A 25,048-nucleotide genomic window follows, 5' to 3' on the forward strand; every position below is an offset into this window, starting at 1 on the left:
TTGAATCGTTGATCAACAGTCATCCAGTCAAAGATAGGAAATGTATGCTGACTTCCCCATTCTTCGATGTGCGCAGTGTGTGGCTTTCACTTCCTTTGAGCACACGCTTCTAGAGCAGAATATCATATTCACAAATAGTTCTATTTTCACTTTTATTTCCCCAAAAGTAAACATTGGCATTGCGCACCAAGCTGCGAGATGTCAGTTCATGGACGAAAAGTTAATAGCTGTTTTTTAAAACTTATTTTACTTATACCACTTCATGCAGCAAATAACATGGGCACCATGAAAACAGTTTCACTAGTATCAAGAATGCATTGCAATTATGGATCTATTGCATACACTCTTCTGGTATGTTGGGCGAGAGCTTGTAAATAATAAAGCCCAAGCCCTTTCCAGCACTTGAGCAGCGCAGCTTCCCTGAGAGGCTCAGAGTGGCTGACATGACTCCTCTCCGGGGTGCACAGCTGCTAACTAAGCCTGTGCCGGTAAACTCCGCTCCGCCCGCGTTTGCCAGAGTTTTTTTTCTCAGAACTCTAATCTCCAAGTGGAGTGAGGAATAGGAAAACTCCACAAATTTTGCCGGTGGAGCGGAGCTTACCGCCCAGGCTTAATTTTAGTAACCTACCCGACACAGACCATTATTATCAATTACAAATTCATATAAGCATGTTCGCCTCTTCCATTTAGCATCTTCCATGAGCCCAAGGAAATAAACTGTAACTGCAACATGTGCTTAATTTGAGCCATGATTGCAGGTGGCACCCATTTCACGCACCACTTTCCTGTCTCCCTCTCACAGTCTCAAGCTGCACCTTCATGTACCCGTTCCCTCTCCATGGCCACATAGTGTATGGTCACACAACACAGTCCCTCCTAATTAGTTATTTCGGCATGACTGTAACTTGTGACTTGCAGGTTGCATCAGGATCTCTGCATCAAAATCAGGAAACCAATTAACAATCTGATTTGGAATACAAATCTGTGGTCTGCATGTTAATCGAAGTGCAGTACAACACGCACACTGACCCCCTAAGCTATTTCATTATAATTGAAGCTTGTGGGGGTATACTTAAGGTCGTTCAGCAAGTGGTAACCACCCTGAGACATGCTGGTTATACAAAAGTCTACACAGTATGGGGCATGTTTATCAAGGGGTTGCATCGCTTTCGCGCCACGCAGCAGTGTGCAAAAGCGACGCAGCCCTGAAGATGTGATTTATCAAACCACGCAAGGCCACCTTGCATGGCCCGAGTGACTTGATAAATCCAGAGTACGGCAATGCAGCGTAAATTGCTGCATTGCATTACTCTGCCCCAGGGAGGCTTTCCAATGATGGTGCATGGGCGTTCCCACGCAAAACCCATGGATTTTGAGGCATTCCCAAATTTACCATAAGTGGTAGACCTAGGAAAGCGCCAACATGATATGCCTTCCCAGGGGAGGCGTAACAAAAAGAAATGTGTTTATTTCTCCAAATTCTTTCCCCTTTCTATGTGTGCTGCTGCAGCACATATAGATAAATGAAAATGCCTCAGAAGATTGTTTTTGCGCAGAAAGGTGTCCCTTCTTTCACAAAAACAATGCAGCTTTCAACGCAGGCACCCTTGCACCATGATGTAAGAGCGCCTGCATTGGTGCTAGGCAGCACATTGTGCACCAGCGCTAGGGACAGACAGAAATGTTCCGCTTTATGTTAAATACACCAGATTTCTGCCCTTTCCCTGTCACGCAGCGCAGCAAGGTGGCTTGCTGGACTGTTCTGCATGACATATTGATAAATATGCCCCTATGATCTTTAAACCTCTAAGCTATCCCCAAAGTGTATATCTGTTTCTGCTAAAGTTAGTAAGTAACCTCTTTATTGACGTTTCCGTGACAATTTCTTTCAGGGTAGAGTTAAAAAAAAATAATAGATGGTTGCCTTCCATTGACTCTGCGCCTGCTCGTAACACTTCTCATCGTCACGTGACTCCACTCCTGTTTCTGTGTCCTCCCAATATGTGGGTTCCCTGAGTTTCAAGTCTCAACACTTTCCGGACTCGACATTTTTGCCCAAGATTTTTCATATTTTGATCCCCAGATTATTCCTGTCCCTCTAAACTTTGTATTCTGGGATGTTGGTCCACATTTCAATGCGGTTTTGAGCATGATTTCAGAAACACTCTAAATTAGAGGATTCTTTCTTCAAATTTACAAACTGTTATTATTGCTAACATAGTTATGCACGAAAAGGGAATATTTGATAACGAGAGGAAAGGCATAAATCAAGTGAAGCTCTCTGGAACCACTTGGCAAATGTCCGCACTCATCCTAGAGTGAGCAGGGGGTGTAGTCCCATAATCAACGGTAAATACAATACACATATCACATCTCCTATTTTTTGACGTCAGGATGCACCTCATTCCTTGCCACTGACGCCCCTGTGGATCCTTTTAAAGGCGTACGTTTAAAAAAAAAATGTTTTGTATTTGTTCTCAAATGTAACATTTCCACTGTCGTACTCGAACACAACACTCTTGCCCATGAGAAAACGACATACTAGCATAAGCTTTCAGAAAACGGGAACACATCCTAAGCACATAAACCCTCTTAAGCACATAAGCGCTCTGTGACTTAACGTTTTGAGTGATAAATGTACTAACATATGACAAGTTAAGAGTGACATAAGAGGCAGCTCTTTAAATATCAGCCATGAAATCTTAAAGAAAGAGGATTTGTATTTCATTTTCAAAATGACCTTTATATCCAGAAATAAAAAAAAAATCAAATAAATGAACATTAAAGAGAGGCTCGAAAAGCCAACACAAGCTAGTGGAAACTCCGTGTTGTTTTGATTTGTGTATATAAATGCATTGCACTGTTCTTTTATTTTAAGACAATTTAACGTGGACGACTGTATTTATTTTGCAGCAACCGGAGATGCTAAAACGGATGGTGGTTTACAATAACTCATTTAGATCGAACAAAAAACAAGTAATGACGCTTACATGTTTTTCCCTGTGTGTGGTGTTCTTTCTTGTTTGGGTTGTGAATACATTTTACACTACTCTCCTTCTGTTTTGTTACTGTTTGTTGACTGGTCTAAGAACCTGAACAGGGTCAGTCGTAATTGCTGAAAGCAGAGTGGCCGCTGTCTTCTGGGCTGTGCTTAGGCGCGCATCCTCTCCCCACTGAGAGATAGTGCGCGTCTTTGTGTTTATTATCTGTAATGCACGAGTATGCAGTGCGCATGAATAGACACTCAGCCTTTCAGCCCTCTGCTTATAACTCTAATGGAGTGCCCATGCCGCTGGCACAGTGCCCATGCCATTGTTTGCTTCTACTGTCATTGTGTATTTCCAATGAACTGGTAAGCATGAGATACATTTTGAAGGCACCTATGTAACCACTTTATCTATAACAGACACAGTTTGTTGTCAATTATTTCCATTAGGCTACATCTGGTCCTCAAGGCCAGCACTAGCGCTTTAGATGGAATAAGCTGAGAGTTTTACTACATCGACAAGTAACATGACAACACCCAGTTATTAAAGTATTGACTGTTAACATTGATTTACGCTTTGGCCTTCGGTGGGAAAATGGATATTTATATTAATGCATGGTGGTAAGAAAATGCCTCTTTTTTCTTGATAACCTCCATTTATTTTGGACTGATACTACTGCTTTTTTTGACTCTTCGGACTGGGACTCAGCTAACCAGGCCCCAGTGCATGCGCTCTGACACCTAAAACATATTTAAATTGGCTATTCTCCTAAATAGCATGTTTATCTACATACCAATAAGCCCTATTACATGGTACAAAGCGTACCCATGGCCTGTATTTTAAATGTCACTAGTGGACTGCAGTACATATTGTGCCACCACTAAATTGGCAATGCACAACATGATTGCAAGCCTGTTACCAGTAACCGGACTGGGCAGGTTAAAACTGCAATTCGATGTGCCAAAGTAACTGGCAGGCATAAACCCTGCTTTTAAATATTCCTAAATTACTCCCAAGTAAGTCTTAATGCCCAATAAGGCAGGATGCATGATACTTAAAAGTAGAGCATGTCAATTTTAGTGTCAAAGCTGTCTTTACTGTAACAAAGAAGCAAAAGTTATTTTCACTGTAGCATGGTTAGCAATTTAATACGAAAGCCTTGGGGGTTATTTTTAAAATAGAGTAATGTTATCTCTGCCTAGGAATGAGCTAAAAAGTTAATTCTTGGATTTTTCAAAAAATGTATTACAAATCCAGTTCATTGGCAATGTCAGATTTGTGAGAAACACTTTACAAGGGTACTTTTATTTATTTTTTAAAGAAAACCTTTTTTCCTGCCTAAAGCATCTAGAAGCACACTTGCATAAGCTTCCAACTGTCACCCAAGAGCTGAATGGCTCCTTGATGAGGTCTGAACTTGCTCCCAGAGCTGAGAGAAAGACCTTGAGTTTGTGGAGGAGTTGACCTATCTTTGACAAGATGGCCCGGGAAGCTGTGCCCAGCCCATTACATATATGCAAAGGATGCCTACCCTGTCACTTGCAGAGGTAGCCCCTCGGCCAGCATTCCTTTAGGTTTCCTTGTCATACTGTCTCTAAACCCAGAGGGATGGGAACTGCCCCAGAACTGGTTAAGAGTGACCCAAGGGAGGATTTGCCCATTTCTATAGTCACAATTCTGGGTGCATAGAGGAAGCTCTGCACAGGTGAAGAAAGGTTCTGCCATGGTGGTTTTGGTTAGAGAAGTGCAGTGTGGGATTGTTATCTGTCAGGCAAATACAGAAACTGCTGCAAAAGTAGGTAGAATTGCCCCAGTGAACGTTTCCCTTTTGGCTAGGGAGGGGCCAGGAGTTACCTGGACCCACAAGCTAGTGCCAGGCATAAATGTGGCACCCCTGCGAACCTTCTTCAGAATGCTGCTGGATCTGTGGAAGACTGAAGAAGGGCAGCATTTGCTGTTGAGACCTGTGAGGAGAACCCTAAAGTCTGGACCAGCTCCCACTTGTATCCAGGACAAATAAGTGGACTCCAGGGGTCAGATGTCTGACCTCCTTTTAAGCTACAGGGACACAAAAGCTGCAAGAAGCCCTCTACTGGACCTGCGCTGGACCCTACCATTGGTTTCTGTTAGAGTGAGTCCAAACGCCCAATTGCTGTTCCTGAGGTCCTGGAAAACCTGGCTTTTGCAAAAATGTACTCCTCCTGCCAAAACCTAGAACCTGGGACATAGAAATATTTTCAAAACAAGTTGATTTTTCAAGGGTGCATAATAGGTAACGTGAGTTCACCATTGCGCCTACTACGTTGTCCTCTGCTGCAGCAAATCAGTTTCAGTGGGCCCGACGCCAGCCGGCGTAAAACAGCATTGACCCCTCTTCAGCCCTAGCCTACAGCCCTGTCCTGTTGGATGGGTTCAAGTTCCGGAAAATCGCCTAAATCTGAAGGTAGCATGCTTCACAGGGCCCGATGCTGAATTACAGCTGATTGACATCGACAGCTTCCTAGGCGCGAAATCCTGACTTTTCCTGCTCAAAGTTTTTTCTGTCTTCATTGACGGCTTCACCGGGACTTCAAATAGCAGCAACCTGTCATTCACGACCCTGTCTTGGGATCTGGCCAACTGCCTTGCCCGGCTTAAGACTCTACCTACTCAAGAAATGCTTAAGTCCAAAGGTAACTTTTTTGACGGGGATCAACCTGGTCCTAGTATCTAACCCACCCTCCATCGTCATTGCCCTCAAACCTTATCCTTGTCCCTGTTCAGCTTGACCAGTTGCCCGAGATTGGCCATTTGCACTTTTTGGTGTTATTTGTATTTCAAATTTTTAAAATCCATATCACTGGTTCCCCTTATTGGATTTGTGCTGTTTTTGTGTCATTTATTTTTAGATTGGAGTGGGTGTTCTGTTTTTGACTTTGTAACTGTTTTGGTACTTTTAAATGCTTTACACAGCTTGTTAAGTTAAGCCTGTCTGCTCTGTGTCCTAGCTACCTGGGGCTGAGCTCAGATTTCAATCACTGAAACCTTTACTTGACCTAACAAGAATAGTGACATCATTAATTGTGGTGGACTGCCATTCAGCCCACAAAAAACCCTCTTTCTCACAGAGACTGCACAGTTGCATAACACTGAATAATAAGTATTTAATGAATATTAAACTTTAATAATATCCCCTTCAGTACATCACCTGTCCCTGCATCATCATGGTAAATATACATTTACTATTCTTAACTCAACATCTATTTACCTATACTTCTCATGCAATGCATCGGTCAGATTGATGTGGTAGACGCAATATTTTTATCATGCAATTTAAAGCATTCAATATAGTGAGGGTATACCAGTTGTGTCTGTTCACCAAAACACATCAACTAATTAAGCCTATGTTAGGTTGGACTCAACTAGGGAAACCTAATCTTATAGGTCACAGAATATCATAAAGGCTATGGGTCGCTAAATACATTGGGTATAATTAAAACTGGTAGTGAGAAGGAACCTGGGGCATGATTTGAAAGTATATAATGCTGAGTTGTAGCACTCAGTATCAACAAATGTGTAGAAGTGATGTAATGATTGATGGCGGAGCTGAAACACTCAATCTTCTGTTGACGTTGAAATGTCCCTGTCTACCGCCCTGAACATTAACAGAGGTGTTATTCGGAACCTTTTCATTCTACCCATGTCCTCTATAGTCCTTTTACTATTAATTGTTAACTTTGCCCTCACAATAGGTGAAACGAATTGTGCCACTTCCAGTGATGGGAAAATGTGGGCAGAATTATCTCACTGTGGATAAACAGAAGCAAAGTAAAATTGTAGAAATGTTTGCAATATTAAATTACCTATTTTATGGTGTTGCAAGTGTCAATCCAACTCATGATACAATTGAACTTGTAGCTTTTGAGCTGTGGGTAATGGTTCAGAAAGGAAGCTAGGCTCCCTTGTCTTAGCTCAATATATGATAGCTTTGACCCTGGCCAGTTAATATTTGGTGGAGCGCAGTTTGGCTCTATTGTGCAGATAAGAACACACAATCAGATATCAGATACACCGGGAGGATTATCAGAATGGCCTCCTAGTACCAGATGCCTTAAGGGCAAATGGCTAGAAATAAAATAAGATCCTTATTTTGGTTGAAGTATGTGTTGATTAGCTTCTTCAAGGCAGCGGTGAGGACCATCTCTCCTCTTTGTCAATATATTGACATGTTGAAGTTTTCCTCATTCCACTTTAAGGGTTTCTGTCCAAGCTTATGTTTTTTTCCCCTCAAAGGTGCATGCCTAGATCCTAGGGAAAAAACGTCTTCCTTTTATGCTGGCCGTCCCTAAAGATGCCCTTGGCCATTGTAAGCTGGATTTGACATAGATGGCATCTCCATCTCTATGGGTATATAGCTCCATCCATTGTTTCCCATCTAGGAAGATGCTGGGGAATGGACCTCTGGTTTAAAACCGGAATACAAGAATAAAAGCCTCTCAATCCCAGCCCCCTTTCTTCTTCAGTGTTCCTTCTAGATCCATACAAAGAGTTCCAACCTTGAATCTCTTCTCAATGTCTAAGTAATGCTTTATAGAAATTGCCCAACACTGGCATTGAAAAGTCTGTATAGCATCTGAAGCTTCGGGAGCCAATACCCTACACTAGCTGCCTGTTGAACTTCCAGACGGGAAGCCTAATGCCACCAGTAAAGCATACTGCTGCATTATAATTCCAGGAGACTCTGTCCTTCCTCCAAGGCCCCAGGAATTAGAGTCATAGACAGGCATTCAGGAAGTAGAGAGGTCTATACATCAAGGGAGAAATTAAAACATAATGGCGATCTTGGGTAATATCGCTTCAGCCTTTAGATTAGGTAAGCGAAGAAAAAATGCTGAGTCTAATGAAGTGCAGCAGACACGGACCCTTCAATCAGAAGAGAGGTGTGGTATCGAGGGATGAGAACTCCATCCATTTTATCTGAAGGGACCAACATCGAACTGATGGGAAGACTGGGAAAATCAGAACAATTAAAAACAAGTAGTCCTTTCTGCCTTAGCAGAGGCGAAACTATAACACCTCCTTAAGGAACATCAGAAGTTTTGTTCTTCACAGATCATGACATGAAATGTTAAGGTCTGCACATTGTACTGTACAAGACTCTTCCTGTTAACAGGCTTCAGTCAGGCCCCTTTATTCTCCTTCTGTTTAAGGGAAAGATCTTAACTGTCAACTCAGCCACTGAGTAGGTTATTACTCCATGCTTAGAAAAACTTCCATGTCACACGTGTATACTGATGTGGCAGGTTAATGCTGATGCAGAAAAATGTGCAGGTAAATAGCTAGAATGCCATCATTACAGAAAACCAGAGTTAGTCTCTTATGGTAGTCTAGCTATTATTTAATTGAAGCTACTTATTAAAAGCTATTTATTGAAAAGTTTCCACCAGAGATTTCTGACTTTGAAGCCTGTGAGATATTGGGTTGTTGGCTGAGGGGGGAGAAACCCTACTCAAGCAACAACCAAAATCGTTGTCAGGGTGAACAACAAAAAGTCATTAAATTAACTTGTAGTTGGTAGACAAGTTTTCAGGCTTAACTTAGAGGCAGTATATAAAGTATTTATGCAGCACACAGATAATAAGAAACTGAAAACACAACACAAGAAAAATCCCACACCATTTAGAAAATAGAGTCAAACGTAATAAATAAAGTAACAACAAATTGACTAAAATATAATCAGTAGAACTGGAGATATGCAATTTCAAAGTTTTAAGGTAAGCATAGAGCTCAAAGTAGAAGGCTCCACTCATGGTTATGTGGTCGTGTGAGACCAGGTGAAAGGTACAAGTTCAGGCTAACCACAATGGAGCAAAGGTGCAATACGGGAACCAGGGTAGTCCCGCTGAAAAACGTTACCTTCTAAAGTCTAGCACACAAAGTTCAGTTCGTGGTGAAGGAGGGTGTGAGGAGCAGGGAGAGCTTTGTGGATGGTCGTTGCTGTAGCATGAAGGTGGAGGACGGGCGTCTCTGATGGTTATCTGTGGAGTGTGAACATCCGTTTGGGCATCAGGGACAATCGTTGCCAATGCGTCGCGTTGGAGGTCACTGCAGGCTGTCAATACTATAGCGTGAAGTGAATATCTCACATTGCCAGTCATCATTGGCAGCCGCTCTAGCACAAAGAGTCGAGTTCACCGGAGCTTTGCATTGACAGCCGGCGCGGGCGGCTACGAACAGGCCAATTTGGGCTCATGAAAAGTTCAAAACTTCAGGAAATCTACTTTTCTTCAATGAGGAGCTCAACTGATTGCCCACTAAGGGTCCAGGATCTGGATGGAGGAAACCCCTAGGGGATCAGAAACTCACACTAGCACAGGCCAGCAGGGCTCAGGCAGGTCCAATTGCATATACAAATGCAGGTCCAGGCAGCAGGTACAGGAAGCAGATCCAGGCAGCAGATCAGCTGGACAGGTGCGTGGAGGCATCTGGAGCTTGTTAGGTCTCTATAGCTCTAACAGGTGTTCAATCAGCTAACCCTTAGTGTCACTTCATACTGGGATGAAGGTTGTAGTTCCAGCCTTCCTTATCAGCAAGCAGGACAGGCCTCAAACAACAAGGCAGCATGGCAAACATCTTCTGTAGTAGCCACAGGTCCAGGAGTATACTGCAGAGTTGGGTCTTATGTCCAATATTTATACTTGGTTCTAGCTTTGAGGAGGGAGAAGCTTCTGGAGTTTCCTCCTACAGTGGTGTCTGGATTTCCTGCCTCACTGCCCTGGCCCCAGTCTATCTGGGGGCACCATAGGCTAATGTGAAGTCCTTAGTGTGTGAGCTGAGCCAGTACCTTTGAAGTGCAAGTGTGGTAGGGGACACTTCCGCCCCCCCATCAAGTCAGAAATGGCCCTTCCTGCCAACACCCAGACCCTCCTTCGTTACGCTATCTAGGAGGAATACACAAAGACCAACTGCCAACTACACCTAGTCATGTGACCCAGGAATTAGGCTGCAGGCACCAAATGGCTAGGACAAGAATATGCCAACTTTCTAAAAGTGGATTTTCAGAGTTGTGATTTAAAAGCCAACATTACCATTAAAGAGGTTTTTAAGTTACAATTCCTCACCCACCAAACATGACTTTCCTACCTGCTTCCAATCAAACTTTACCATTTATTACATTTAATAAGGTAACTAAATGTGAGCCTATGGGAAACCTAGACCTTGCAGTATTGGAAAATACATTTCACAATTTTTCACTACCAGAACACGTAAAACTTAAAAGTAGATGTCCAACCTTTTAAATACAACGTACAGTGACCTAGAGACTATTTTGAGTCTACCCTAGGGGTGACTCATACGTATTAAAAAGGCGGGTTTAGGTCTGGTAAAAGGTTTATTTTGCTGTGTCTAAAAAGGTAGTTTGAAACTGCACACACAGGCTGCAATGGCAGGCCTGAGATATGTTTGAAAGGCTACTTAAGTAGGTGGCACAGTCAGTGCTGCAGGCCCACTAGTAGCATTTAATTTACAGGCCTTGGGTGTATGTAGTCCCATTATACTAGGGACTTACAAGTACATTAAATGTGCCAATTGGGTGTAAGCCAATAGTACCATCTGTAAAGGAGAGAGCAGAAGCACTTTAGCACCGATTAGCAGAGGTAAAGTGCACAAGGTCCTAAGGCCAACAAAAACAAATTCAGCAAAACATGAGGCGTGAAGGCAACAACTTTGGCTATCCAGTCTAACAAAGCATTAGCTGCAGATAATTGCTAAAAAACAAAACGCTGCTTGAAATAACGGTTCTCAAAACATCTCTAGAGAAGGAAGAATACTTCCTGGTGTGGGGATTTCGGTGAAACATGGAAGTGAATATTATGGCATTGGGCGCACTGTTGTGTTTTTACATTTTTTGTAGCATAAGCATATACGTTATTTGGTGGTAAAGAGTGCACAAAGCACATTTATTCTTATTTAATCTAATCGCCGTGTCTCCCATTACTTACTTTTGCATGTAACTTAATCATAGGTTGGTCCTCATTTTCCCTTTAAACTGCGGCAAAAAACAGTGTTGCACAATTGCTGCTGGCGCATATTGCATTCTCAGTAACTCAATACCGCCTCTTGAATAAGGGCCTGATTTAGCTCTTGGTGGACAGGTTACTCCATCACAAGGGGGATGGATATCCCATTCGCTGAAATATAATTCCCTTCATATCCTATGTGATTTATATTTCTGCAGACGGCATATCCGTCACCATTGTGACAGACTAACCTGTCCGCCAAGATCTAAGCCAGTCCCTAAGATTCTTTTGAGTTGATATGTGTCAGATCTATGATACAAAAGGGAATAGGTCTTCCAAAGAGATTTTTGAAATAGAAGTCGACAAATTATTTACTATGTCATATACCTGAACCATCAGCGCAGGCTGGTGTTGGTCATTAGCTCTTTTTAGCTGTAGGAGCAGTATACAGCATGCCTCAGCCACTGTCCTTTAGCATCCTCCCATTACCTACCTATGCTTTGATGCTGCAGCTCTCTCTCATAAGCCAACATTTAGTAAGGCTGTAATGATAAGTAAAGCTCAATAGGTTGTATCAATAACCTACAAATCAAACAGTTTCCCGATTAATGTTAGATGTATTAATTAATGTATTTATTTATGCAGGGTATATAAAGCACTGGCTCATAAATTAGGTCATTTCAGAGCAATAAAACAATGAAAACTGCATTGAAAGAGTAACAACCCAGCTGGAAGTAGAATAAATGCCCCTATTACATTAACATTCTCAAATTGCTTCCCTAGCGTGGATGATTCTGGTTAAATATTACTTTAATCTTCTGGCTCCTCCTATGTATTGTAAATTGACTCTCCTGTAGAATGGATTTCTGTTTGCCTACATAGAAGGAAGTAAAAATGTGTTACTGCCAATATTGTTAAGTAGTATGGGTTCCCAAAAAATATATAGAATTAAAGAGGGGTAACAGTGAATTAGAAGGATGTTTTCACAGAGGGACGAAGAATGACCATGAGTGTGAAGCCCTGGTTATCTATGATGACACTCAGAAACCCAGGGGTCAAAAATACCCCAGTAAATGACTTTTTACCAATCTATAATTTTAGTTTATGTATGCTCCCCAAAAATATCTGTCCCTGCTTTGAACAACTGCACAGAGTCAGATGAGTAATGAGAGAGCCATACATAACATGGGCTCTCCTCCCAGTCCCAAATTAAAAAAAGAAAGTACATAGCCTCCTGCCACTCACCCCACCACCTCCTTTCTTCTCTTCCTTCAAGAAGGTGTTGTTAAATGGTAGCGGCAGTTTCAGTCGATAACCTTTCAAGTATTGCCCGGCGGTAATCGCCTCTCATACCATTCGATAATTTACCAATGAAAGAGGCAGGCGCCGGAGACTGGAAGGCAGGAAACAAAGTTTTTATTCCGTCGGAGCAGAACACATCAGATCAGACAGCAAGGTATCGTCACGAGGTGCTCTAACTGCATCTCTGAGGCCTGGCCTCTTATACACAGGTTTATGACTTTATTGCAGGTTTATCATACATGGCACATTCTTGAGATCACTTTGATGCATGAAAGAACGTCTTCAGAATCCTTGGCTCAGATCCGATCCCACGCATAGCTACAGTAGAAGTTCCCACCCCACCCGCAGTAGGAGATGGCTATCACACAGCAGGATATTCCGCCAATTCCCGGGGGGTGTGTGTGACCGGTCGGGTCTCAGGGGGTGGGGGGCCTTGATCTACTGTAATCCCTTTGATGTGGGGCGTTTCCCTTACAGTAGGGACAATAAACTGCATCCGCAGGGCTAGGTGATGGCCTGGGATCGGTTCGGACAATGGGGCGCAGAGGAAGGGGGTTATCAAAGAGATGCATGACCATGTATGGGATGTCGGTCAGGCGTGGGATGCGGTTCCATGGCAGGGTCGCGCAGAAGGAGAGGGTTTATGGCCCGTGTATGAGAGAGCGGGGGTGGCCGGCGCGCGGGGGATGCTTGCAGCGCCAGGGGGACGCGCTGGCGATCGGCAATGAGCAGGGAGAGACCAAGGTGCCTAAAATGGCTGCCGTGCGCTTTCCTGTGTGTCGCGCTGGGGAGAGACAAGATGGCGCAGATAATGTTCAGTTTGCAAGCTAAATTTCCACAGTCCTCCCTTTTAACATATCTCGCCAGCTTGTCTAGTTCGGATCTATCCCCATAATACTACGAACTTCCACCTCATACAGAGCTTTCATTCGTTCCGCTTCAAAGTTCAAAGTCTTAGGGCAGATGCAGTTCATAAAAAGCGAACATAAAGGTGGCAGACACTGAATCCCCAAGCAACATCCACATAGTATCACAATCGGTATTAGGATAAATGAAAACAGCCTCCATCCCCAACTTTTAATAGTGTCCCAAAACCAACTCCCAAGGGACCATCCTTCTTGCTCCTGATGAACCTTTGCGGAAAGTCTGTGGAGGTGTTCAATTGCTTTGTAGACTGAGGGTGAGTTATCCGGTACGTAGGTACAACAGCTGGACCCAATGATGCGGCATGCTCCTCCACGATCAGCCAGAACCACATCTAGAACGAGGCGGTTCTGAAGAGCCACCAGGCGGACGGCCTGAAGCTCGGCGGTGTTGTTGGCGAGGATGCCAGCCGTAATGTTCATCGCCGTCTCGACTGCCTGAGTTAAGTGGCGGATGGCACGGCTGTTTGCCATTGGACCCCAGAGTGGAACAAGTCCCTTTACTGCATCCAGGAACTGTGCCCCGGTGGAGTCGGCTTGTACAAGGTCTTTGGCACGTTTCTGTCGGTGATGGTTTGCTGGAGCCACATATGTCGGAGGAAGGACAAAAGCGATGTAGCAGGTGCCTCCCCAACCTTTCGGGAGCCAGGTGTAGGCCTTAGTACCACAGATGAAGTACATATTCGGGGAGGCAACAAAGGAGGGTGGATCAACTGAGTCCAATGTTCGGGTGATGAGGCAGGAGCTGTGGCCCACCAGCTGCACCCCCAGGCCTTCGAGGCACACAAATCCAGTGATGTTGATGACGGATAGGGCCACTGTCAGGGTGGCGGCCGTTCGTTTCCGGAGGTAAGAGAAGGTGGGTCTGGCTGGGTTGTTGAACACTTGCATTTCAACTCGTTCTTTGGCAGGGATGTCCATGTGAAAGGAAGTGTTTGATCTCAGAGGGCAGAAGGGGGCAGACGTTTTTCCAGTTTTGTTCAGCCAGAACCCATGGTAGAAGTGTGACACAGTTTTGCCGGAAGTGGCATTGTCCTTGTAGCTTTCCTGCAGGAGGATTAGCCAGACGAGGCAGGAACCATGGACAGAAAAAGGTGAAGGGATGAAAGGGATAGAGTGTCCAGTGGCATGTGGTAGCAATCCACAGATCCAGCAATTAGTGGCGTTGGCGGCAAGATTGTGTTGGTGGAGCAACTGCACAAAAGAGTTATTCCAGAACTCTTTACGCCTTTCTCGGAGTTGGGGTGAAAGTGAGATCAGATGGTGTTCTTTCATGGTGGTAGGTTGAACGGTGGTCAGCAATGTCTTATGAGCGGGTGTGCTCTCCTCCATGATCCAGAAGGTGACCACGAGGAGAAGGCAAAAGAGAAGGGTAATGAAAAGTGCAATAGTCTTTGAGCTGTGCATTCTGTCAGTCTTTGGGTTTTTGTAGTGGATCTTCGGACGTCCGGTTGCTTCCATCATCTTCATGTCGGGCGCTTCCATCACCTTCAAGGGACTCGGTAGCGGGCAGAACCACAGACTTTGTTTAGTTTCTCTCCTGGTGGCCTTTAAGGTGACTAGGCTACCGCTCTGAGATTTCCACTTAGTTTGTGGCCTGCTTAGCCGAAGTTCTCTCCTTTCGTCGCAAGTTATACCCTTCCTTGGATGGCACGGTGGGATCGGGATAATTCACTAACTCAAGTGTCTCCATATCTGGGCAGCGGCTCAGGGATGGTCGGTCTTTGTCCAGAAGTTCTTCTTGGGCGGTGATGTTGTCCGTGGTCGTCAGGGTCGGTGATACCTTCTTGCAGTGGTGTGCATGCAGCCAATTGCGTTTCCCCTCCACTCGAAGAGCTGTTCGAGTGGTGATCAGGACTTGCAGGGGGCCCGTCCACCGGGGTTCCAGACTCTTGGTGCGCTGGAAGTTACGCACTAAGACAAAGTCACCGGGTTGGATGTCGTGTCCGGGGCCCCTGGAAACATCGGGAATGGCTTGCAGCACCTGCTGATGGATAACAGACAACGTTTTAGTTAGGTTATACAAATAGTCAGACATGAGGACGTCCGGGACGTCGTGGATGGATGTTGGCTTTGGTGCAGTCCAAAGGTTCATGGGCCGCCCGAAAACGACCTCGTAGGGGGTTAAGTGGTGTTTAGTGGGGGTGGAACGCATTGATAGCAATGCTAGTGGGAGAGCGTCTGGCCATTTCAGTCCTGTGGTGGCAACTATTTTTGCTATCTTAAGCTTCAATGTGGCATTATGTCGCTCAACCAAGCCTGCAGATTGGGGATGGAAGACCGCATGGAATTTCTGTTTTACACCCAGCCCCTTTAAGATGAGTTGGATAACCTCGGCTACAAAGTGGGGGCCGTTATCGCTCCACAAAATTCGACAAAGGCCGTATCGGGGGAAGAATTCTTTCAGTAGTACTTTTGCGGTAGTCATAGCGGTGTTGTCGTGGGTTGGGTAGGCTTCCACCCACTTGCTGAAGGCACACACAACGACAAGTACGTACTTCAAACCTTGGCACCTTTCTAACTGGACATAGTCCATTTGTAGGACTTCAAAGGGGTGATTGGGAACCCCAAACCCTCCCCGGGGTACAGCAGTTCCTTTCCCAGGGTTGTGTTGGAGGCATACCAGGCATGGGATTTTGTCGTTGTGCCAGACTTTGGAGATGAGTTCGATCATGGGGGCAGACCCTATGTGTGCAGGGGAGTGTGCCATGGTCAGCATGGGGATCAAGTATGAGTCGGGTAGCAACCATTTGTTCGAGTCTTTAGTTCGCCAGCAACCGTCATCGTCCTTCAATCCCACCCGGGCCCATTCAGTTAATTCGTGTGGTGTGCTGGCTAGTTGGATATCCCTAATCATTTCCCTAGCATCCTTCCATTTCTCAGTTTGTGACCTGGTCACGTACATATGGGTCGTGGACCTATTCTCGGCTGTGGTTCGGGCAGTAATGTCAGCTAGTGCATTTCCCTGTCCTATAATGTCTGTCACCTTCTTGTGTGCCTGGCATTTGATCACAGCCAGCCGTGTGGGGAGGAGGACTGCTTCGGTCAGGGCAGAGACTAGATCTCCATGCAGGATGGGTGTGCCATGGGAAGTCAAGAATCCCCTCTCTTTCCATAAGAGCCCAAAGTGGTGAACTACCCCGAAGGCGTACTGACTGTCTGTGTAAATGTTTGCGGTTGTCCCTGCTGCCAGGATGCATGCTCGTGTGAGAGCAATTAGTTCCGCCGCCTGTGCGGATCGCTGTGTGATGCGGGCTGTCTCAACAACTGTTCGGGCGGTGGTGACTGCATAGGCAGCTGAGGTGGTGCCATCGGGGAGCTTGATACATGAGCCATCCACCCACAGTTCTCCGTCAGGGTCCGGGAAGGCAGTATCCCGGAGGTCAACCCTACTCTTGGTCTGTTCGTCGGTGAGAGTCACGCAGTCATGTATAGGGGACGCATTGGGGTCAGCGTCAGGGAGAGGTAGTAGAGTAGCTGGATTCAGAGTGGTGCATCGTTTCAATGTGATGTGGGGTGCAAGCAGAGTCAGTTCGTAACCAGTCAGTCGTGCGCTAGTCAGGTGTTGAGTCTTGGTTTGGTTCAGGAGGGTGTCAACCGCATGGGGTACCAATACTGTGAGGGGGTTCGAGAGCACGATCCCCTCACTTTGCCGGATAGAGACAGCAGCGGCGGCTACTGCTCGAAGGCAGGCGGGCAAAGCTCTGGCTACAGGGTCAAGAGTGGCAGAGAAGTAGGCACAAGGGCGTTGTTTAGGGCCTATGGACTGGGTTAGGACACACAACGCACATCCCTCCCTTTCGTGGGTGTAGAGGGAGAAAGGTTTAGTGTAGTCTGGGGTTCCTAGGACTGGGGCCGAGCAGAGGGCGTCTCGTAATTCTTTGAAGGAGGATTGGCATTCGGGTGTCCAGGGGAGGGGGAAGGGGACATCTTTAGCCAGCAGGGAAAGCAGAGGTTTTACAATAAGACTGAAGTTTGGCAACCATTGTCGACAAAAGGAGGTGAGGCCTACTAGAGACCGCACTTGCTTCTGAGTTTTGGGAACAGGGGTTTCTAGGATGGTCTGAATTCGGTCAGGGGTAAGTTTCCTCCCGTCTTTGGATAGTAGGTGGCCTAGATATGTCACTTGGGGTTGGCAGAATTGCAACTTCTTCCTGGAGACCTTGTGACCGTTTTCCGCGAGGAAGTGGAGGAGGTGAATGGTGGCTGTGACGGCAAGTGGAGTGGTGTCGGCCGCCAAAAGAATGTCATCGACGTACTGTATTAACACCACTCCATCGGGTAGTTGGACTGCATCTAGTTGTCTCTTGAGGGCTTGGCTATAAATGCTGGGACTCTCAGTGTAGCCTTGGGGTGCCCTACAGAATCTGTACGAACGGGCTTTTAAAGTGAAGCCGAACAGGTAGCGGCTGTCTGGGTGGATGGGGATGGAAAAGAATGCGTTCTTGAGATCAATAACGGTAAAGGTGGTGGCAGTGGACGGAATCAGGGTGAGGATGGTGGTGATGTCTGAGACCACGGGGTACTGAGGTATGACTACTTTGTTAACTTCTCGTAAGTCAACAATAAAGCGGTATGCTTTCTCATCTCCCTCGCCTTGCTTTTTTACAATGGGTAGGATAGGGCTGTTGCAAACATTACTGACTACTTCTTCTACCACTCCTGCATCGACTAGGGACTCGATGATTTCCACCAATGCCTTCTCGCCTTCGGGCGATATCCGATACTGTGGAAGCTTTGGGAGCACTGCGTCCGGTCGGACGGTTATGTGTACTGGGTCGATCACCATGCGCCCTACATCTGAGTCGGTTTTAGCCCATAAATGTGAAGGTAACGTGTCGAGTAGGGACAGGTCAGCATCGGTTATAGAGAGCATACGTCGTGTGTGACAAGGTCTGAACAGATCTGGGTTATCGTGCAGGATGACTCGAACTCCGTCTGGGGAGCATCTGATGGTAGCTCTAAAATGTTTTAGCAAATCAAGTCCCATAATAGCATCGGGGGTGTTGGAGGAGAGCAGAAAGGTCGTGTCAGTGGCGTTATCTTCTAAGTCAAAGGAGATTGGTGCTGATAAGGGGTTAGTGGAGGGCGTTCCATCGAAGCCTATTGAGGTTACGTGTGAGCCAGACAAGGGTGCCCTAGGAATCAGTCGTTTAGATAACGCACTACGTGTCGCCCCAGTATCTACCAGGAATGGAGACTTTGTGCCCAAGACCTTAGCAGTGACGTAAGGACCTTGCTGGTCAACACGGAGTTCGACTGGATCCCTCCCTTGCCCCTGGCGGTCCTATGCGAAGTCATGGGTGCTTTCATAGTCGGACTGTTGACACTGGTTTTGTCGGGGGCGATCAAAGGTGTTTGGTCTGCCTGGCCTGTCGTTGATGGCGTCGTTCGTGTATCCTCGTCCCTGTCCTCTATTTCTGGGGTCATATGCTGTGTCTCTGGGGTCCCTATTTTTGTTCAATTCCAGAAGGACCGGGCACTGGGATTTCCAGTGTCCGAACCCTCTACAGAACGCACATTGGTTCCCATCTAAGTCTCTCCGTCCGTTGTAGGATGCAGGTGTATGGTCTCTAGGGGGTAGCTTTCTAGGGGCGATTGGTTGGTAATTCCCTTTTGGGGGTGCCCTTCCTATGGTCACCCCTTGCAACTGTGCTATCATTACCCTCTCCTTCAGTTCCTTTTTCTTCCTCTCTGACGCCCTATCGTTCTCGTTCTTTTGGTTTTCGTAGTATTGGGCCATCTGGAGGATTGCTGCGGGCTTGGAGGCTGCCCAACTACTCTCGCTGGTCTGTAGCTTCTGGGAGACTTCTTGTGACAGGCCCTTCACATAATTATGGACAAAGAGGTGATGTCCGGTTGCGGTGGTCATGTCTTGGCCACTATAATCGGAAAACACAGTCTCGAACCGAGAGAAGTATTCAGACACATCCTCCTGGGGTTTCTGGCGACAAGCCGTCACTATCGACCAGTCTACCTTTCTTTCTGGGATTAGAGTCTTCAACTTCTGTACAATCTTGTCTGGGAGCTCCAATATGGCTTTCGGGGGTTTCTGTCCCGGTTCTCGCTGTTTATCTATGGTATCGAGTTGTACCCAGGTATATCCGAACGGCTCAGCGTGGTCAACTTTCCGGATTTGCTTCCACACATCAGCCGGCAGACATAATCCGAAGAACAAGTTGATATCTGCTAAAGTCATTATTGTTGAGCCTAAGGCTGTACCTAGTTCGGTGTAGAAGGTTCTTTCTTAAGTCGGGTAGAGTTTTTCTAAAGGTCAAAATATCTTGTCGGTCCCATGGCTGGTAGACCCAATTATATACAACCCTTCCCTTCGCATCTTGGTGGTTGATGTCGTCATGTGTTCCCTGACCTCGTGGGGGGACCCAGTAGGGGGCGGCCTCTTTGATGGGCATCATGGTATCAGTCCTTCCTTCCTGGGGCTTAGTCGCTATGGGGGTTTCTGCTTTGGTTGTCTGTCTGTGTTCTTTAAGGTGTCGATAGACCTCGAGTGTTCGAGTGAAGAGGTTCGTCACATCGCCCTCTCCTTCTTCCCCAATGTCTACCTTCCTATATAGGGCCGCTAAGCCTTCGGGACCTTTATCGTGGTACCTATCCTCATATGTATTCAGGGCGTGATAACAAAGTCGTACGACAAAGTGTCGTCTGCGGCTGTCGGCATACGAGTTATACACGTCTGTTATATACTCCTCACTTTCCTTTCGCTCCACCAGTGTCCCTACTATCTTGTCGATTCCTGCTCGTTCATCCTTTGTTAGTTGATTCATTCTGGTGGAATCTTTCTTTCTCATCTCAGGGTCATCCAACGTCATTGCCGATGTTGTGTTCAGTACAAGAGGCTCGGCCGGCGCGGAGGCCGTGAGGACCGAGGCCCCTGTACTGCTTTCGCTCGTGTTTGGGGGTTGTGGGTGTTGCACTACCGATTGGGAGGGTGCGTATGGAGGGGGCATGTAAATGATCGGGGGACCTAATAGTAATTCGTCATTCGTTCGTTGCTTAGAGGACAACTCAGGGTAGAGCATAGAGGGGGTCCTAACAGCGTACTGGCCTGATGTTTCGGGCTCCTGTCTTAGTTTAGTTTCCCTTCTCTCCTTTATTTCTTCTTCTAACTTTCTAGCGGCAAGGTGAGCTGCCTTTCGTAATTCCTTTTCTGCTTTTACTTCTTCCCTCTTTTTCCGTTGTGTTGCTTCTTTGCGCCACATGCCGATACTGTCAAGCATAGTAGGCGTCGTCTTATTGCTACGCAGAGCTATTTCTAGCATTTCTATCTTATGGTCGTCGAAGGATCCCATCAGTGGCCACTGACTCTCGGGGTCCTTCTTGGTATATTTATGCCATAGCTTGCTATAAGCTACGGCGACTAGTCCATATTTAGTGAACATGTCCTTATTAGGGGTGCCCTCCAGTGGAGCCGGATGGTTCACCTCTAATAAGCGGTCCGGGCAGAACCAGCTACCAATCAGTGGGGAGAAGATAGGCATGACGGGTTACAACTGGGACAAAAGTCAGCACTACCTATCTTTTCACTGCTTGCAAAGACTAGACAGAATATCTCTATTCCTCGTTATTTGTAAGCAGAGAATACCTCCAAAGAACCAATATCGAACAACTAGTGTTCGGACAATCAATCAACCAATGGGGAGATAAAAATAGGCACGACGGGTTACAATGGGGACAAAAGTCTGCGTTACCTACCCTTCACTATTTGCAAAGACTAGACAGAATATTTCTATTCTACGTTATTTGCAAACAGAGAATATCTCAAAGAGCACTATTCTTCAAAACAATCAATGTTCGGACAATCAATCAGTGGGGAGATAAAGATAGGCACGACGGGTTACAACGGGGACAAAAGTCTGCGTTACCTACCCTTCACTATCTGCAAAGGGAGAGAGAGAGAGAGTATTTCTACTCCTCCCCGTTTGTAGACAGCGAATATCTCAAAGAGAACAATCAATATGTAATACTAGTATTTTCAATCAATCAATCAATCAATCGTTTCGCAATTTGTCGTGTTTCACGACCTTACCCGGACCAAGTGGACAGTTTCTCGTCTTCCGCCTCCAGCGCCCGATCGTCCTCTACTCTCCGTATTTGCCGCGGCACTCCTGATGGTTCCCAGTCAGGACCGTAGATCACTCGAGAGAGGTCTGCTCGGAACCAGTGAAGTTCGGATGATCGGCTGCCAGACGAGGGTCTATCGGGCAGGAGCTCTCCCGATCGTTGCAGTCGTTCACTCTGTCGTCGGGACCTCTCCCACTGGATCCACGTGTCGCTGATGGGCCCCACGCTTGGGACGCCAATTGTTAAATGGTAGCGGCAGTTTCAGTCGATAACCTTTCAAGTATTGCCCGGCGGTAATCGCCTCTCATACCATTCGATAGTTTACCAATGAAAGAGGCAGGCGCCGGAGACTGGAAGGCAGGAAACAAAGTTTTTATTCCGTCGGAGCAGAACACATCAGATCAGACAGCAAGGTATCGTCACGAGGTGCTCTAACTGCATCTCTGAGGCCTGGCCTCTTATACACAGGTTTATGACTTTATTGCAGGTTTATCATACATGGCACATTCTTGAGATCACTTTGATGCATGAAAGAACGTCTTCAGAATCCTTGGCTCAGATCCGATCCCACGCATAGCTACAGTAGAAGTTCCCACCCCACCCGCAGTAGGAGATGGCTATCACACAGCAGGATATTCCGCCAATTCCCGGGGGGTGTGTGTGACCGGTCGGGTCTCAGGGGGTGGGGGGCCTTGATCTACTGTAATCCCTTTGATGTGGGGCGTTTCCCTTACAGTAGGGACAATAAACTGCATCCGCAGGGCTAGGTGATGGCCTGGGATCGGTTCGGACAATGGGGCGCAGAGGAAGGGGGTTATCAAAGAGATGCATGACCATGTATGGGATGTCGGTCAGGCGTGGGATGCGGTTCCATGGCAGGGTCGCGCAGAAGGAGAGGGTTTATGGCCCGTGTATGAGAGCGGTACAAAAGGGGGTGGTGATGGACTGAGCATCAGAACCAATCAAACACTCATACCCAGTCAACAGATCTGGGTTTGATCCATCACCGTTCTTTAGCCCACTCTGCCACCCCAGTTCAGACATGGCCATATGCAAATCAGTCTGACCCTGTGCCTCATGGGAACAGTCCAGCGCCGAACTGCCAAGCCATGCCTTCCCTGGACCGGAAACAAGCTTCCAAGGACCGGTTTCTGGCATTTCAGCCGTCTTCAGCAAGACTTGCTTGAATCCAGTGGCAAAGTGAGCAAGGGACTCACGTCTGAGCATACCCTGCCAACTTATGGCGAACAAAGCGGTACAAAAGGGGGTGGTGATGGACTGAGCATCAGAACCAATCAAACACTCATACCCAGTCAACAGATCTGGGTTTGATCCATCACCGTTCTTTAGCCCACTCTGCCACCCCAGTTCAGACATGGCCATATGCAAATCAGTCTGACCCTGTGCCTCATGGGAACAGTCCAGCCCGAACTGCCAAGCCATGCCTTCCCTGGACCGGAAACAAGCTTCCAAGGACCGGTTTCTGGCATTTCAGCCGTCTTCAGCAAGACTTGCTTGAATCCAGTGGCAAAGTGAGCAAGGGACTCACGTCTGAGCATACCCTGCCAACTTATGGCGAACAAAGCGGTACAAAAGGGGGTGGTGATGGACTGAGCATCAGAACCAATCAAACACTCATACCCAGTCAACAGATCTGGGTTTGATCCATCACCGTTCTTTAGCCCACTCTGCCACCCCAGTTCAGACATGGCCATATGCAAATCAGTCTGACCCTGTGCCTCATGGGAACAGTCCAGCCCGAACTGCCAAGCCATGCCTTCCCTGGACCGGAAACAAGCTTCCAAGGACCGGTTTCTGGCATTTCAGCCGTCTTCAGCAAGACTTGCTTGAATCCAGTGGCAAAGTGAGCAAGGGACTCACGTCTGAGCATACCCTGCCAACTTATGGCGAACAAAGCGGTACAAAAGGGGGTGGTGATGGACTGAGCATCAGAACCAATCAAACACTCATACCCAGTCAACAGATCTGGGTTTGATCCATCACCGTTCTTTAGCCCACTCTGCCACCCCAGTTCAGACATGGCCATATGCAAATCAGTCTGACCCTGTGCCTCATGGGAACAGTCCAGCCCGAACTGCCAAGCCATGCCTTCCCTGGACCGGAAACAAGCTTCCAAGGACCGGTTTCTGGCATTTCAGCCGTCTTCAGCAAGACTTGCTTGAATCCAGTGGCAAAGTGAGCAAGGGACTCACGTCTGAGCATACCCTGCCAACTTATGGCGAACAAAGCGGTACAAAAGGGGGTGGTGATGGACTGAGCATCAGAACCAATCAAACACTCATACCCAGTCAACAGATCTGGGTTTGATCCATCACCGTTCTTTAGCCCACTCTGCCACCCCAGTTCAGACATGGCCATATGCAAATCAGTCTGACCCTGTGCCTCATGGGAACAGTCCAGCCCGAACTGCCAAGCCATGCCTTCCCTGGACCGGAAACAAGCTTCCAAGGACCGGTTTCTGGCATTTCAGCCGTCTTCAGCAAGACTTGCTTGAATCCAGTGGCAAAGTGAGCAAGGGACTCACGTCTGAGCATACCCTGCCAACTTATGGCGAACAAAGCGGTACAAAAGGGGGTGGTGATGGACTGAGCATCAGAACCAATCAAACACTCATACCCAGTCAACAGATCTGGGTTTGATCCATCACCGTTCTTTAGCCCACTCTGCCACCCCAGTTCAGACATGGCCATATGCAAATCAGTCTGACCCTGTGCCTCATGGGAACAGTCCAGACGGCTGAAATGCCAGAAACCGGTCCTAGGAAGCTTGTTCAAACTTGCTCAATAGAGCTTGGATCAAACCCAGATCTATTGACTGGGTGTGAGTGTTTGATTGGTTCTGATGCTCCGTCCATCACCACCCCCTTTTGTACCGCTTTGTTCGCCATAAGTTGGCAGGGTATGCTCAGACGTGAGTCCCTTGCTCACTTTGCCACTGGATTCAAGCAAGCCTGGCTGAAGACGGCTGAAATGCCAGAAACCGGTCCTAGGAAGCTTGTTTCCGGTCCAGGGAAGGCATGGCTTGGCAGTTCGGGCTGGACTGTTCCCATGAGGCACAGGGTCAGACTGATTTGCATATGGCCATGTCTGAACTGGGGTGACAGAGTGGGCTAAAGAACGGTGATGGATCAAACCCAGATCTATTGACTGGGTGTGAGTGTTTGATTGGTTCTGATGCTCCGTCCATCACCACCCCCTTTTGTACCGCCGTGTATGAGAGAGCGGGGGTGGCCGGCGCGCGGGGGATGCTTGCAGCGCCAGGGGGATGCGCTGGCGATCGGCAATGAGCAGGGAGAGACCAGGGTGCCTAAAATGGCTGCCGTGCGCTTTCCTGTGTGTCGCACTGGGGAGAGACAAGATGGCGCAGATAATGTTCAGTTTGCAAGCTAAATTTCCACAGTGTGATCCCTGCCTTCCAGAGCTGCCGTGACAGGCTCTCAAAGAGCCCTGCCAGAACAGCCTGGTATTCCTTTATGACTTAGTCAACAGTGATTAACAAGCTCTGTTACCCATGGTTGTTATGTCATAGCAGTGAATTACGGAATTTTGAACCCATTCATTCACACTAATAACTCTATTAGAGAACAATGCATAACATATAGAATTATAGATGGGTAACAATAAATTGTGGGAATGTTTTACACTGAGGGGTTCTGAGTGACGTCAAATAGACGAGAGCGAATCTCGAGTTGACTATAATGTCACTCAGAACCATGGGTGGGTGAAATGTTTCATTC

General features: G+C 46.9%; 1 protein-coding gene across 2 annotated transcripts in view; it reads left to right on the forward strand.

Annotated features, from left to right (window-relative positions):
- Nucleotides 1–25,048, forward strand: part of USH1C (USH1 protein network component harmonin) — a 739,024-nt gene that overhangs the window by 545,479 nt on the left and 168,497 nt on the right. Inside the window, exon 22 of one of the 2 annotated variants that reach the window (XM_085648066.1) lies at nt 2,914–2,976. The exons of the other annotated variant lie outside the window; for it this stretch is intronic. Coding sequence (XP_085504192.1) covers nt 2,914–2,976 — 63 coding nt within the window. The remainder of the gene's footprint in view (nt 1–2,913; nt 2,977–25,048) is intronic. 2 annotated transcript variants of the gene reach the window in all.

Source organism: Triturus cristatus, chromosome 3_2 (assembly GCF_964204655.1).
Source record: "Triturus cristatus chromosome 3_2, aTriCri1.1, whole genome shotgun sequence".
Taxonomy (NCBI): Eukaryota; Metazoa; Chordata; class Amphibia; order Caudata; family Salamandridae; genus Triturus; species Triturus cristatus.